Here is a 17107-nt window from a genome sequence, read left to right on the forward strand (position 1 = left end):
GGAATTAAAATAGGTAAATTTTAGCATTTCAGGTTTAAATATCGAAATACGCGTTCGACTGAAAATTTATGAAAATTACGTGATTATTTTATAGGTGAAGAGTAATTTTTGTTTAGCATTATTGAGGAAAATTTATGAAAAGCGAAGAAGTTTAGGTAAGCGGGGTTCCTATGCTAGACTTTGCATAAAAATAAAATGGGATGAGATTGATTTTTGAAAAATATGCATGTTTTGTTATGAAAAAGAAATGTGAAACTACCTCAATTATTTGTTCTGCATTATTCATGAAATATTATATAAGAATAAAATATTTTCTAGCATGACTGGTGTAGACATGAGCTTATTTTTGGCATTTTATTTTTGAACTATGCAAAAGAGAGCGAATATGAAATTTTGTGCGTAAATTATGTTTTTGTGATCTGATTATGTTCTGTTGTGAAAATGTTTTGTACTCTGATATAAAATGATGTGATTTCTAAAACCTTTAGCATGACTATGTAGTTCTATATCTAATTCTATTTATGCTCTATTCAGTTACGGCTCTGCCACTAGCGATAATAGTGGTATTTTGTTTCTGTTCTATTCTGACCCAACCACGGGTAATAGTAGTGGATACAACCCTGCCACGGGTTATAGTAACGGTCTCTATTTAAGTGCACACCTTTTAGGTGACAGAGTGATTTATGTTCTACTTGACTATCTGCAGATGCACAACAATACCACGAGGGTTATACATGGCCTCTGTTACGATAAGATCCTCTGTTATGATGATGATGACGAATCAGATATGTTATGCCAAATAACTTTTGAATATTCACATTATGTTTCTGCTCGGTTGGCCACCGGGATTTGCACAACTCTACCATGGGGGTTGAACATGAAACTCTATTATGATATGATGTTTCAGTTATGCTGTGCCAAAAGAATTTTGAATAAGAATATTTTTGAATTTTCACTCTGATATTTTTTTATAACATGTTCTGATTCTGCATTCTGTAAATAAAAATATTTTGTTCTGTATTTTGAACTATGTAAATGTTCTTATTTACACACTAGTATATGTTCTCTGCTTACTGAGTTGTTGATAACTCACTCATTATCTCCACAATATTTTTCAAATAAATTTCATTGTTCAAGTGAGGATCAAGAGTAGAAAGTATGTGTAAGGCTACATGAGCATAGTGGATTAAGTACAAAGATGGTACTTGGGTTATTGGAGATTTTATTCAATGGTTTTGTTTTGTTCTATCGATCTGATATTCTAAAAGGCTAACATTTGTTTTTAAGGCTTGGTGGTGTCTTACTTTAATGATTTTGAGATAGTCGATTTTGAACAATGAGATATATGTGTAATTGAGAAATTGGAGTTTACATCTGTATTGTGAAATATAATTTTAATTGAAAGGTAGTAACTCTCCAACCCCTCGCATGACCGGGGTATAGGTGTGCTACCCGCATGGTGCGGGGTGGGGGGCCATGCGGGGAGGGGGCACCCTTCCCGGCACCATGCTGGTTCCCACGCTCAACCCATTAGAGTTATATTTATACATTAAAAAAAATATAAACTTATTAGAATTATATTTTGGATTGCCTAGGCCTCCTAGACCAACCATTATATAGGAGGCCAAGGCAATCCATTAACTTGAAGTTGAATTCAAGTTTTTAACACATTGTATATATTTATATACAATATATTTATATAAATATTAAAAATTATAATTTTTTATATTAAAAATGGGAGGAGTGCAAAGCGGGGGGCGGGGGCGGGGCGAACGGGGATGTGGCCCTGTTGCCCACCCCTACCGGGGCATTATATCCCGAGATATTTTCTCGATTTTTTTTTATTACTTAGTAATTAAGAAAGTATTTTTTAATGATGTTATAAATTATTTTTTAAAAAAATGGTCAAGGATATAAAACAAGTATAGAAAACAATTTAAAAAAAAAAAACTAATCGCCTTATCGGGAGACTCTCTCCAGCTACACCCTCGTTTGATTGACATCACAAATTCGAATCCACGTATGATTAATGGACCCACTGATTAGGTAAATATAAAATCTTCTTAATATGATTAATTAACTATTTTTATTTTGAATTTAGATTTTTAATAATTCTTATCTTAATTTTAAAAAGAGATAGATACATAAATGTCGAGCAGAATTTACTGATCATTTAAAAAGTTTTAAGAAAATTATTCGAACAACTATAAATTCTTTGGAACCTATATTATGTATCTACTCGTCTAACAACTAAAATTTTAGATAAAAACTCTAAAGTTTAAAATTTTAGATAACAACTAAAACGTTTAAATCCTTGCATTGATTCTAACTGGATTAAGTAATATGGCGTGGTGATTTTTCTATAAAGTTAGCATTAAATCTTTTTATAAAGAATTAATATAACCAATAACATGTTTCAAAAAGCAAACTATAGCGCTGTATTCCTCAGTAAAGAATTTGGCAAAGATCTATGGTTCAAGGTGCTAGCTGGTCGAGGACCAGTCCTCTCTCATGAGCAGGTGGGGTTTTCTCTCTATGCTTCCTAGGAACATAGAGTTTGTGTCTCTTGGATCTCCTCGATACATAGAGTTTGTTGCTTGTCTCAGTTGATCTTACACACATGGAAGAGGAGATTTCTCATCTTTGTAAGGGCCTCAAGCTCTCGGAAGAGGAACATCAAGAATACTACCTAACGGAGGAGGAATTTATGCCTTCTCAGGACATCAGCAACTTGTGCCTTGTTGCACTGGTAGTTGCAGACAGAGAAGTGAATAAAGAAGCCTTCAAAGATTTAGGAAGAAACAAGTTCCTGCTCGAGTTTCATAACTCCACCGTGAGAACCAGGGTGTTAACTGATCGACCTTGGTCTTTCAACAGAAACTTAATTTGTATTCAGGAGTGTAAAGGCAAGCTAGCCTTAAAAGATATCGAGTTTTCTCTGAAACCGTTTTGGCTCCAACTCCATGATCTCCCATTTGCTGCTATGAACAAAAGAACGGGTGAGAAGCTCGAGACCAGTGCAGGTAAGGTCATCATGGTGGATGTTGATGAAAAAGGAAGAGCATGGGGGGGAGTCCTACGTGTGAAGGTGATGAATGACCTCTCTAAACCTTTGACAAGGGGTTGTGTAATTAATGTAGGCGATGCTCGTTCCTGGATACCCTTCAAATACGAAAGACTACCCTCATTTTGCTACCACTATGGTATAGTTTTGCACACTCAGCTCAAATGCTCAAGACATATCTCAGATGATAGTACCCATACTGCGTCACCACTTCAATATGGCCCTTGGCTCAAAGTTGATCTATCTCAAAAGCCAAATCACTAAAAACACAATCAAGCAGTCCAGAGGGGAAGACCACAAGCAGTGGTTGGCAGGCCAGTGATGATCAAGAGTCTGATTTTGGCAGGAATAATTTATCTCAAAAGCCAGCTGATTTCTTCGCCAATAGTCCCGTGTGATCCTGTAGATTTAAACTCTGCTTTGGAAAAGGAAAGGGGAGATGAAGAACTTTTGTCAAAAAAGGATAGTGTCAGGTGTCAACAGTCAAAAAAAGCAACCCCAACTTGTCTCAAGGGGTCACCAATTGAAGTAGTCAGGACATCACTTTCCAGCAGGCAGTCAGACTCAATGTTTTTGGATACCAATATGGCCCTCGTAGCAGATACTCACCAAGTAAGTCCTTCACTTCTGTACTCCCAGTTAGACCAAAAGTTACAAACAAAATCTCCCTTTTTGTCAAACTGGAAAAGAAGAGCTCGTGGAAAGACAGGCTTGAATGCTGTGTCAAGCTTGTCCAACCCCTATGCTGGAAATGCAACCACCAAAAAGAAAAAAGAATCAAGGGCTCGACAATTAAACCCACGGGATCTTCAAAAAGACTCAAACACACTTTGGCAGTGGCTATTCAACAGCACTGCCCATCTCCATGATCACCTTATGCTGGAACTGCTGAGTGCTTGGGAACCCTCAGACAGTTAGAGAACTCCACCTTTTGGTGAGAGTTAAGTCCCTATCACTAGTTTTTTTAATAGAAACAAAATGTAAAAGAGAAAAATAGAGCTCATAAGAAACAAGCTAGGATTTGAGTGCAGTTTCATAGTGGACTGCATAGGTCGAAGTGGTGGCCTAGCTTTTTTCTAGAAGCAAGAAACATCTGCCAATCTGTTGTCCTATTCCCTTAGCCATATATCTCTCCAAGTCCAAATGGAAAATGCAAGAAAATCTTTCATTATTACTGGCTTTTATGGTCAACCTATTACTGCAAAAAAAAAAAAAAAAAAAAAGTTGGAACCTTCTAAGACTATTAAAAGTGAACCTAGATACTCCCTGGCTATGCATGGGAGACTTTAATGAACTTACTTCTCATGGTGAAAAAAGAAGTGGTCCTCCCAGACCTTTTAATCAGATGGAAGCATTCAGACAGACCCTTGCCTCTTGTGGACTTGGTGATCTGGGCTTTGAGGGCTCCCTTTTTACCTAGTGCAATAACCGTGAGGGTCCTAACTTCACAAGAGAAAGATTGGATAGGGAACTAGCAAACTGTGCATGGCAAGACCTTTTTTACTCTAACTCAGTTTCCATCCTCCCTACCATTTGTTCTGATCACAACCCTCTTCTCATATCAAGCTCCTCCTTTATTCCCTCTTCTATCAGAAACAAAAGAGTTTTTAGATATGAAGCTTCGTGGGCCAAACAGGAGGGTTGTGAGTTTGTGATCAAAAGGGCTTGGCAAGGCTCACTACAATCGGGTTCTAAGGCAAATGTCACTAGAAGGGGACTTGAGAGATGCAGAAACCAACTGAGAGAGTGGTATAATTTCTTTAGAAATTCTCATCAACAAGAATTAAATACCAAAATTGAACTGTTGAGATCTTTGCAAGCTTCCAACTCTGGGTTAGATAATGATCAGATTTGAATTGTACAGAAGGAATTGGATGTGTCTTTAGAGGCAATGGATCTTAAGTGGAGGTAAAGAGCCAAGCAGAGATGGCTCAAAGATGGTGATAGGAACACCAAATTTTTTCATAAATGTGCATCGATTAGAAAACAGAAAAATCTTATACAAAAACTCCAAACTGATATGGGACAGACCTTGACAAATCCGGATGACATTGGGAGTGAATTCCAATCAGCTTTTAGAGACCTCTTTACTACTTCCAATCCTACAGCTCCTGACTCTCTATTGGAAGACTTCAGACCAACGGTCACGCAAGAGATGAATTCTTCCCTAACAAAAGCTTACTCTAGAGAGGAGATTGAGCTAGCCATTTTTCATATGAATCCTCTGGGCTCCCCGGGACCAGATGGATTCCCTGCTATTTTCTTCCAAAACCACTGGCAAACTGTTGGTGATGATGTGATTGCTGCTGTTCTAGAATTCCTTAATACCAAGTCAAATGAGCAAGGCCTATGATAGGCTGGAGTGGTCTTTTGTGCAGCATGTGCTTCGAAGGATGGGGTTTGTTAAGGAGTGGATTGAGCTGGTTGTGCAGTGCATTAGTACTTTACTCTATTCTTCTAAACGGTTCACCTCAATTCCCCTTAAGCCTTCGAGGGGTATTCGTCAAGGAGATCCACTCTCACCCTACATGTTCATTTTATGCTCAGAAGTTCTCACTAATGCACTAAATCAATCTGAACAAAAGGGCTTAATATCTGGCTTCCCAATTACTAAAGGCTCTTTGTCTGTTAACCACCTCTTTTTTTCAGATGATAGTCTGGTTTTTTGTAAAGCACAGTTGCAGGAATGGAATAGGCTACATAACATCATCTCTTTGTATGAATCAACTTCGGGTCAAAGGCTAAATCTTGAGAAGTCTTCAATCTTTTTTAGCAAGAACACAAGGCAAGAGATCCAAAATTCTATATTGTCCACTGCTGGAATTAAAGCCTCAGGGCCTTTTGAAAGATACTTGGGCTTGCCTTCTTACATAGGAAAGAGTAAATCAAGGGCCTTCTTTCCAATCCTTGACAGAATCAAAGTTCAAATGAGCAACTGGAAAACTAACCTGCTTTCCCCAGCAAGTAAAGAAGTCTTACTGAAATCAGTCATTCAATCCATACCTACATATTGCATGGGCATTTTTCTAATTCCAAAAGGCATATTGAGGAACATTAATAAACTGATGCAGTCCTTCTGGTGGGGCATTAAAAAAAACCAAAATTCTAAGATGCATTGGCTAAATTGGAAAGGTCTTGGAAAAGGCAAACAAGTTGGGGGTTTGGGGTTTCGAGATTTTGAAGACTTCAATAAGGCTCTTTTAGCTAAGCAAGGGTGGAGGATCATCACTAATACTCAATCACTGGCCTCTCGAGTTCTGAAAGCCAAATATTTTCCATCAACTGACTTTTTTTCAGGTAGAGTCAGAAGAGGTGACTCTTTTGTGTGGAAAAGTATCACAGCAGGTAGACAATTACTCCACTAGGGCCTTCTATGGATGATTGGTAATGGAAACATAGTGAAAATCTGGTCAGATAGATGGCTGTCTATTCCAACATCTTACAAGTCTCAGTCTCCTCCCAAGGTACTTAGTCCTGAAGCTACTGTTAACTCTCTCATCGATCAAGACAGTTACTCGTGGAATCTGCATCTGGTTCAAAATGTTTTCACTCCTGAAGAGGCTGCTATTATCTCTAGAATTCATGTTAGTCCATGCAACATCAATGACAAGCAGGTTTGGAGGTGCACTAAGAACGGGATCTTCATAGTTAAATCAGCTTACCATCTCCAAGTTTCTATGAATGATCTCAGTAAGGGACAAGCATCAGACATTGACACCAAACACGCAGTCCTTTGGAATCTACTGTGGAAGCTTAAAGTCCCTAGCAAAATAAAAATGTTTCTCTGGAGATCAGCTAAGGAAATCCTTCCCACAAAAGTAAACTTGCACAAAAGGAAGATCATTGACTCACCATTGTGTCCTATATGTTTACTTCATCCAGAAACCGTATCCCATATTCTATGGATGTGTAAAGCAGCTCAGGATGTTTGGAGTATTAGCTTAAGAAGAATACAGAAAAGTAAGACTGAGGAAGCACCATTTTATGATTTACTTTCAGAGCTTCTATCCACACTTCCACCAGAGGAACATACTAAATTAGCTCTCACAGCTAAGGAACTTTGGTTCAGAAGGAACAAGTTCATTTTTTAATCCAAATTCACCTCACCTCAGCAGGTCTTAAAACTAGTCTCCACTAGCATTACAGACTTGGAAGAGCTTGAAAGAAACCAGCAGAAGACATCTTCTCAGATTCAACGTACAGCCAGGTGGTGCAAGCCTCCAAACAATTTCTACAAATTAAACTGGGATGCAGCCATTGACAAGGCTAAATGTAGGGTGGGTATCGGGGTGTCAATCAGAGATCGGTTGGGTCTCGTGACAGCAACTCTCATAAGCCCTTGTAACTCCTTTCCTGATCCACTCTTGGGAGAAGCATTAGCTGCCTTGCGAACAGTACAGTTTGGTATTGAACTTGGTCTGAAATACATCATCTTCGAAGGGGACTCAAAACAAGTGGTACATGGCATAAATGGCGCAGCTGAAGACTGGAGCACGGTGGGGTTGATTTATCAAGACATCAAGAAGCTATTAGGCACTTACCTTTCTTGGTCTGTTTGCCATGTTCCTAGACAAGCTAACACAGTGGCACATTGTTTGGCAAAAAGTTCTCTAGATTTATCTGAGGACTCAATTCATGTAGAGGATTATCCTCAATATATTCACAGTTATCTCATTTGAGATTTTAATATGAAGTAGCTTTTCTATAAAAAAGAAAGGTGCTAGCTGGTCGGTAACACTCTGGATTTAAGTTAGGATTACGCACGCTATTTTTCACAAGGAATGCACGTGTAAGCAAAACATGTGTATATTAGAGCAGAATAAGTAAAGGGTTTAGCTAGAAACTAAACACGTGTAAGCAAAACATGTGTATACTAGAGTAGAATATTAGTGTTCATCCATTAATAACAGTAATATTCATATGTCACAGTCACTTCCCAAATAATATTATACTATACCATGTGTTCATTACTTATGTCACGGTATGACAAACTGAACATGATTTGTCACCTAATTAAATAATGCATCTCTAAAAAAATACAACAACTACTAAAAGTGAGAGGCCTCAGTTTCTACCACTAGGGCGGGGTTAGTCTTTCTTCCTCAGGAACCTCCTCTAGGGTTATGTTTGCATCAATATCTATGATTCTGATAGACGAAACCATAGGTAGATTAAATTAGCTATGACAAAACTGTTAGGAATCACGTGAAACTCATCATATCCCATCACATACATATCCAAGGAACCACTACATCATTCAACTTGGGTAATGACTCAATCCGGCCACGTGCGAGCAGATTCACAAATTTCGAATCATCAAACACAGGTAATCACTCAACCCAATCACACACACACACACTGAACACACATGATCAACCAGGTAAATCTCGCTACCCGGTCAACCAACTCGAAGATACCACACATGTTACGCCCGAAGAATCTCTCTACTTGTCTATCAAGTAAGGCCAATACGAAAGTATACCACACCAATCATCAAGGGGACTCTCTCTACTCGTATGAAACTTGTGGCAACGTTAGCGTAATCGGATTATAATCTGCAATGGAGACTGATTTTCCTTTTAATTTGAGGCATTTAGGAGCATAATTTTGAGAAACAGATTACACTATTAGACTTGTATGAATATTTATGATTTTATGGTACAATAAAAATTTTCAAATTTTTCATGTGAAAATTAAGTCAACCGAAAAGTGCCACGTGGCACCTAAACCAAACAGTTACATCGCCATCTAAGATGTCCAAATCAACCTAGGACCACTAGGAATATCATTGGACACATGCCACCATCACAACCCTCCATTCGGAGCATCCTTTACATTTGTCAAGTGGAGTATAAATGTGTAATGTGGATGGAATGAAAAACCAAGCAAACAATATGCCTTATTACACAGTCACACTATTCCAACTACTCAAGTACAACTATGGCCAACCACCAAAGAGCGTTTGAAACCCTAATGAAATCCCAAATCCTTGAAGGGAAGCCGAAACCCCAAACCGTTGAAGGGTAACCGAAAAGAAACTGGTGGATCAACTCAACGTCATCTCACCCCAACCCTCATTGACCTTCATAAATCCTCAAGCATATTTGGACAACCATTGTTGTATCTTCCTCTAAATGCAATAACATCGGAGTTGATCGCATGAAATAGGTAGTTCAAACCTACCCCAGGCCTTAGCCTTCATGAATCCAAGCCCAAATTTTCCAAACCCTAAATGGTACTCAATTGACATTTATGCTTCCCTCATTGGTTTAACCATTTCTACAAGTAGCCATCCACTAATGTACCAAGTACATTCTCTCACACTGACATCCACTACTTTACACCATAGTACACTCATTTTACCAAACCAATTGCAATTGGACTTGAAATCCTAAGTGAAACCATAACTATACCCTAAATGATGCCAATAGAATTGGTGTTTTTGTTCTACTTGAGATACTCGTCAATTTCCTTAGCTTTTCACACAAGCTTCCCCCCATAGAATGACCACTCTATGGTATGAAATTATACCCCTAGTTCAGCCTAAATAGTGTACTTTATGGCAAGTCAAACACTCAAACAACATCCCTCATTTTTAGCACTTGACAGCAAGCATTCTAGACCCTCCAGCCGATTGCTTCCCCACTTGCACAAGCCAACTTCCCATCACTTGTCAGGCCTTCCACCTACTCCAATTTAGCCCTCTCTATATCCCACGCCACTCTCTCTTATTCTCCCTCACTTTGCATTTTTTTCATCCTCCTTCCTTGAGATCAAATCGAGAGAGAGTATTGGAGAGGAAGTTAGTGCTTTGTTCCTTTGGATTTTCAAAGTTGTAAGTTTGTTTTACTAACTTTAACCTCTTGTAAGTTTTTGATACTTTGAGTCTATGATTTATTGGAAGTGTGTTGTATATTTTTATTTGAACTTTGAAGGATGGATGATAGTATTTTGGTGATGAAGTGCTATTTTGAGTGAGTTTTTGAATGACTTGAGAGTTTGTGTTGATATGTTGAGTAGTCTTTGAAATCTTGGTTCTATGATGTAGTGCTTTGATATTTTTACAAGTTCTTGGTTGGGTTTATGGCATATGAAGTTTTAATAAAATATATTTGCATGTTCACTAAGGTGTTAGAACCGAAACCCTTAAGCATGGAAGTTATTGGTCTAATCCTTTCAGCTTTAGAATCTTAAATCCATGGTTTTGATTTCTATAAACACTTGTTCATAAAGGTTTGATTTATGGTTTGAGTTGGATTTTTTTTAAAGCTTTATAACTAAAGTTTTTGTTGGATTTTGATGAATATGCAAAGAGGAATGTTTCTATACAAAGTTTGGAGGATCTCTGTTTAATGGATTCTTTGATGTTGTGATTTGCTATGATATGTTGAATATGGTGATCAAGTTAGGACATGAGTATGAAGTGTATCGATGTATTATTTCAAGAATATATGCATAAAACTTAGGGATTTAGTCTTTTTGTTCAAGCCACGCATGTTTAAGTTTTGGGTCCTACGGTATTTGTGGAAGCCAGTTTTCATATAGTGAAAAAAATTGATTTTTCTTGCTTAGTCATGCCTATTATCATCAATGATTGAGTGATTAGTATGTTAGAGGTTAGGATTTATGAATTTCTAGAATCCTTAGTGTCAAAATTCAAGTGAAAAGACATCAACATCTTTCACTGTTGGGCAAGAAGCCAAAGAACATAGATGATGCTGAGTGGACCCTATTAGATCGACAGGTTCTGAGGATTGTTCAGCTGACTTGTTCAAAACAGTGGCACACAATGTTAGTAAAGAGAAACCCACAGTGAATCTCATGACGGCTTTGTCATGCATGTATGAAAAGCCGTCGGTGAATAACAAAGTGCACCTGATGAAGAAATTTTTCAATATGAGGATGTCAGAAAGTATATTTGTGGCCCAACACTTCAATGAATTCAATACGAATTACAATCACAAATCAACTATCTTCTGTAGAACTTGAGTTTGATGATGAGATCAGAGCGATAATTATGTTGGCAAGTATAAAAGCAGAATTAATGCACGAGGAGAGATTCCAAGGTCATTTCCTCGAGGACAACAGATTAAACATACTTAATCATGCAAATATATGAAAACAGGGTAGCTTAAAGAGGGCAAGTGGGTTTATAATCAGTAATGTTATGCATAGGAATTTACAAATGGATAAATGGAATATGTGCAATGACTATAAACAAAATGTTGGATGTGTAGCTCAGATTGACAAGATGATGAGGAGTTGGAGTCACTTCTAAATCAACAAATTTACGTAACAAGGAAAAACCTTAAAACTATGTGCCTAATTTGAAAAGCAATAGTAAAAAAGGTCACTCATAGTTGATAATTGGATTTTAGACTAAAGCAATAGTTTAAATGTTAATTAAATGAACACTTGGGATGCAAGTTTAGGGTTAGTTCTACCCACGATAAAGTTGGCCTCTGGGTGCATCTGCTAATATTAACTCATTCAAAAAATTAATATTTCAACAAACAAACATGCATACTCGGATTAAAACACCATGGAAAGAAAACCCCTCATCGTAGTAACATCCATTTTCATTTCAAGAATCTTGGTCTAAAGGATCTTCAATTTTTTCAAGGTCCTGTTGTGCCCTGAGCCTACAACAGGTCAAGAACAAGAGATCCTCACAAAACCATTTAGCAAACCATCGATAATAACACAATGAAAGAAATAAACAAGAAATCGCAGGAACCAAACATGCATCGAGGTGAACAATTTCCTCACCTGCAACCCAAGTTGCAAATCTAGCCTAGAATCATTATATAGATGATGATTGCAAGGCCTAACAAAAACCCTAACAAGAATGAACAACCAAAAACAAATAGAGAGTAAAATAAATCCTATAACTTTCACCAAATCGATTGGCCTTTTCCATCGTGCCTTCTCTCCCTCACACTCTCTTCTCTCTCCACTAATTAATTCTTCTACTCCTTTCACGGATCTGCTCTCGAAGGGATCCTTTCCTCTCTCGCAACTATCCATGCCCCCTGCAAAACAGATTGTATTAGTTAGGCTTTTATAAAGTCTCTTTGCATAAAAAGGCCCAATTTTAATCAAATGCACATATTATTATGTGGCCTTTAAACAAAATCCATCTTTTCAAAATGTTATGTTATTTCACCCCTTTGTGATGCAAATTAACCTTTAATCAAACCAATTCAACAAGTAAACTAAACAAGATGTCTCAGTAATCACCCCCCCCAACTAAACTTTTGCTAGTCTTTTAGCAAATAAGGTGTCACACAAACCAAAATAAAATTGAATTTCCAATCGAGCACTTGTTACCTTCCTTCTAAAAATAAGGCTCGCCAATACATCAGATTTAAAGGGTACAAGAATACAGAAGTTAATTTCACCAGACATGTAGTTCCAAAAAGGGGTTTATGCACTGAATTGTCAAGCAACCCAGTTAAGTAAATATCCAAAAAAGAAGTGAGTACTGCTGACTACTAAGTGTATATTTGTGGGTATAGATTCCAAGGTTGACCACCAGAATTCCTTTGATCAGTTAACTCGATGAGACAATTAATGAATTCTGGTGGTTAATGACTAAGTGTATATTTGTGGGTATAGATTCCTTTGACAATCCTCAGTCCATGCAAAACTAACATCATGCATTAATAGATGGCATAGAGGATTTGAGATTGAACTAAAATTTCTAATGAATCTTCTATAAAAACCAGCATGGCCTCAAAAATATCTAACGTCCTTCACATTCCTAGGCACAAGTAGGTTTGAAATCAATTTTACTTTAGATTTGTCAACCTCAATACCCCTTGGAGACATAATATGACCAATGACTATTCCTTGTTGTACCATAAAATGACACTTTTCCCAGTTCAGTAGCTGCTGCTTTTCATCACACCTGGCTAAAACAATTTTCAAATTAGCTAAACAAGAATCGAATGTCTTTCCAAACACTAAGAAATCATCCATAAAAATTTCAACTATGTCATCAATTAGGTCACTGAAAATGCTTAACATATATCTCTGAAAAATAGCTGGGGCATTGCATAAACCAAAGGACATTCTTTTAAAAGTAAATGTCCCAAAGGGACAAATGAAAGTAGTCTTCTCTTGATCCTCAGGGGCAATTTCAATCTGATAGTACCCAGAGTAGTCATCTAAGAAACAATAATACTCATGTCCAGCCACCTTTTCTAAAATTGGGTCAAGGAAGCATAAAGGGAAATGGTCTTTCCTAGAAGCTGCATTCAGCTTTCTATAGTTTATACACATCCTCCAAACAGTTGTCATTTTTGGGGGTATTAACTCTTCCTTTTCATTTCTCACAAAAGTGACCCCAGATTGTTTTGGTACCACTTGAATGGAGCTTACTCACTGCTTATCTGCTATAGGGTAGATAATACATATGTCTAGCAATTTCAAGACTTCATTTTTTACTCCCTCCTTCATTTTAGGGTTCAATCCCCTTTGCATTTCCCTAGAAGGTCTAGCCTCTTCCTCTAAATAGATTCTATAAGAACAAGTTAGCAATAGTCCTTTCATGTCAGCAATAGTCCACCCAATGGCAGACTTGTGTTGTGCCAGCACCTCAAGTAGCTTACCCTCTTGCTCAATAGTAAGCTAAGATGAAATTACAATTGGAAAGGAATCTTCTCATTTGAAGGCCTGGTTGATTCTGACATAGGAGGCAAAGGCTCAAACTTAAGCCTCCACTGTGTGTCATTTGGGTTTCCTGTAGCAAAGACAATGGAAACATAGTGAGTGTCATCAAGCAGAGAATCATTAGAATCATAATTGAACAAAGAATTTTCAGCAAAAATGGCTTCCAAAGCGTTGACTTCTTGCACCTCCTCCACCTCTTGAGGTTGCCTACACAAATTGAAAATGTTCAGCTCCAAGGTCATGTTACCAAAACTTAATTTTAAAACATTACTTCTACAATTTATAATGGCATTAGAGGTTGCAAGGAAGGGCCTTCCTAAAATCACTAGGGCAGAGGAAGCATTAGATTGAGCAATTAGTTTCATGTCCAGTACTAGAAAGTCTACTGGATAATAAAATCTATCCACTTGCACTAGTACATCCTCCACAATCCCCTTAGGAAGTTTTATGGATCTGTCAGCCAATTGTAAAATTATAGAGGTGGGTTTCAGCTCACCCAAACCCAGTTGCTCATACACACTAAAAGGCAACAAATTTACCCCTGAGCTAAATCCAACAAAACCTGGCCAATCATTGAATTTCCTATGATACAAGAGATAGTGGGTGAACCAGGATTATTGTATTTAGGTGGTGTATGGTTCTGAATTATGGCACTAACTTGTTTAGTGAAAAAAGCTTTTTTTTTTTTTTTAACATTTAACTTTCGTTTGACAGTGCATAAGTCTTTCAAAAATTATGCATAGGCCGGGACTTGTTTGATGGCATCTAAAAGAGAGATATTTATTCCAACTTGCTTAAAAATTTCCAAAATCTCATAAGTTTGTTTTTCTTTTTGCAAAGAAATCAATCTTTGAGGAAATGGCATGGGCATGGTAGAAACAGGAGTTTCAGCATTTATAGTACTTGACTCACCCTTATCTAGCTTAAAGTTGGACTCCTTACCTGAGCTGCCAGTACTATGGACATGTTTGTCCTTGACCTTACCACTTCTCAAAGTTGTGATGGCTTTTACAGCCTTGAGGTTGCTGCCCTTGTGGTTTAGGTTGTGCTTGGGCTGGAAACTTTCCTTTTTCTTGGGCACTCATAGAGGTAGTCACTTTTGTGAAGGTCCCTCTAATGTCATTTATGGCTTGGGAGTTTTGGTTGTTTATGGTTGCTTGACTTTGCATGAACTGATGGAGGTTAACAATGAGCTGTTGTATAGATTCTTCTAGGTTTTTCTTTGGAATGAGGTGGGGTTGGTTGGGGTATTGTGAGGGTCTTGGTGTTGGTGGTGCTGAATAAGGTATATAAGGAGCTAGTGCTATAGAGGAAGAGGTTTGTTGTTCAGTTCTCCAACTAAAATTAGCGTGGTTTCTCCAACCTACATTGTAAGTGTTAGAAAATGACTCTGAGTAATTCTTAGAAATCATATTAAGAGCACTAGGTTGATCTAGCAGTATTTCCTTAAAAGCAGGTATGGTAGGGCATGTACTGGTACTATGCCCTTCATCCTCACATATACCACATTTATCAAGATTTGGAGGTATGACATGCATTTCATTAACCTTTTTAAATTCAATGGACTCTAATTTCTTAGAAATCAATGCTATCCTAGCATGCAAATCATCAGCCTCCTTAAGATTGTACTTCCCACCCCCAATAACACTTCTCAGATTTTCAAATCTATCCCAAAATCATAGACATCCCATGATTGAGCATTTTCAGCTAAATAATCAAAATACTCAAAAGCTTCTTCTGGCTCTTTGTTAAACAATTTACCATTGCACATGGTTTCAACAAACTGTCTCATTTTGGGTTGTAATCCTTCATAGAAAAAACTAATAACCCTCCAATGTTCAAAACCATGATGAGGACAAGCATTTAACAGATCTTTGAACATTTCCCAACATTGATAAAATTTCTCAACATCCTTTTGGCCAAAATTCATAATCTATCTTTTAAGGGCATTTTTTTCTATGCATTGGGAAAAATAAATTAAAAACTCCGTTTGCATTTCTTGCCAAGTCCCAATGGATCTAGGTCTTAAAGATTTTAGCCATGTTTAGCCTTATCTTTAAGGGAAAAATGAAATAATTTCAACCTTATCACCTCTTCGATACATGTACAATCCATGAATGTAGAGCATACTTCTTCAAACTCTTTAATATGCAAATAAGGATTTTCATATTCCATGCCATGAAAATGGGGTATCAAGGGAATCATCCCAAGTTTAAAACTAAAATTATTTGCATTTAAAGGTTGAATAATGTAAGATTGGGGACTAGTTCTAATAGGCTGTAAGTATTCTCTTAATGTCCTGTTTTGATTCATGATTTCCCTCTCCTGATGCCCATTCTCTTCCATGTTACTTAGATTTTCATATATGGACTCAAAAGATATGAATGCAGACTCAATGGATGAAAATGATTTAGACCTAACTAGTTGTGATGCTTGGTCTCTGGTCCAAACAAACATGCACTCCCAAAAAGGGAAAAATGAGAACAAGTGTAAAAAAACAAAAAAAAAAAAAAACAATAACAAAATCAATTAGCAGAGAGTAAGAAATGTTACCCAATTTGTGAAGAGATTCACAAAATCTAGCAACTCCTTTTTTTCTTTTACAAGAAAAAATATGTTTCACCAGTTCTTGCCGACAATGGTGCCAAAAACTTGATACTCTCCAAATTATGCTTCTAAGTATAAAAGTAGAATTAATGCAAAATGAGAGATTCCAAGGTCATTTCCTCAAGGACAACAGGTTTAACACGCTTAATCATGCAAATATATGAAAACATGGTAGCTTAAAGATGGCAATTGGGTTTATAATCAATAATGTTGTGCATAGGAATTTTCAAATGGATAAATGGAATATGTGCAATGATTATAGACCAAATGTTGGATGTGTAGCTCAGATTGACAAGATGGTGAGTTGGAGTCACATCTAAATCAACAAATTAAGTACTTAACAAGGAACAACCCTAAAACCGTGTGCCTAGCTTCAAAAACATTTGTAAAAAAGGTCACTCACAGTTGATAATCGGATTTTCGACTAAAGCAATGGTTTAAATGCCAATTAAAAGAACACTTGGGATGCAGGTTTAGGGTTTGCTCTACCCATCGATAAAGTTGACCTCTAGGTGTATCTGCTAATATTAACTCATTCAAGAAATTAATATAACACCCCGTATTTTAGTATATTTTCATTGAAGGATTATTTTTAATAATTCAAAAATTTATTCTCTTATTTTATAATTATCGGATATTTTAAATGGGTTATTTTACGATCTTTAAATTGTGAAAATTAAATTGTTATGTTTTCTTAATATTTATTTACTGTTGTACATTTAAATTGTTCTTCTTTTAATTTAATTGATTGTGGGATATAAT

General features: G+C 37.0%; 1 protein-coding gene and 1 non-coding gene across 2 annotated transcripts; both read left to right on the forward strand.

Annotated features, from left to right (window-relative positions):
- The first annotated feature begins 5457 nt into the window (after positions 1-5457).
- On the forward strand, positions 5458-7743 carry LOC121258495. Its single transcript, XM_041160057.1, has 3 exons — positions 5458-6361; positions 6479-6678; positions 7180-7743. The coding sequence occupies exons 1-3, from the start codon at positions 5458-5460 to the stop codon at positions 7741-7743; spliced, it is 1668 nt and encodes a 555-aa protein (XP_041015991.1).
- Positions 7744-15579: 7836 nt separating this feature from the next.
- Positions 15580-15686, forward strand: LOC121243910. Its single transcript, XR_005936329.1, has one exon. It is a non-coding gene; the product is annotated as a small nucleolar RNA R71 (small nucleolar RNA).
- The last annotated feature ends 1421 nt before the right edge of the window (positions 15687-17107 follow it).

This window comes from Juglans microcarpa x Juglans regia, chromosome 1D, assembly GCF_004785595.1.
Source record: "Juglans microcarpa x Juglans regia isolate MS1-56 chromosome 1D, Jm3101_v1.0, whole genome shotgun sequence".
Classification (NCBI taxonomy): domain Eukaryota; kingdom Viridiplantae; phylum Streptophyta; class Magnoliopsida; order Fagales; family Juglandaceae; genus Juglans; species Juglans microcarpa x Juglans regia.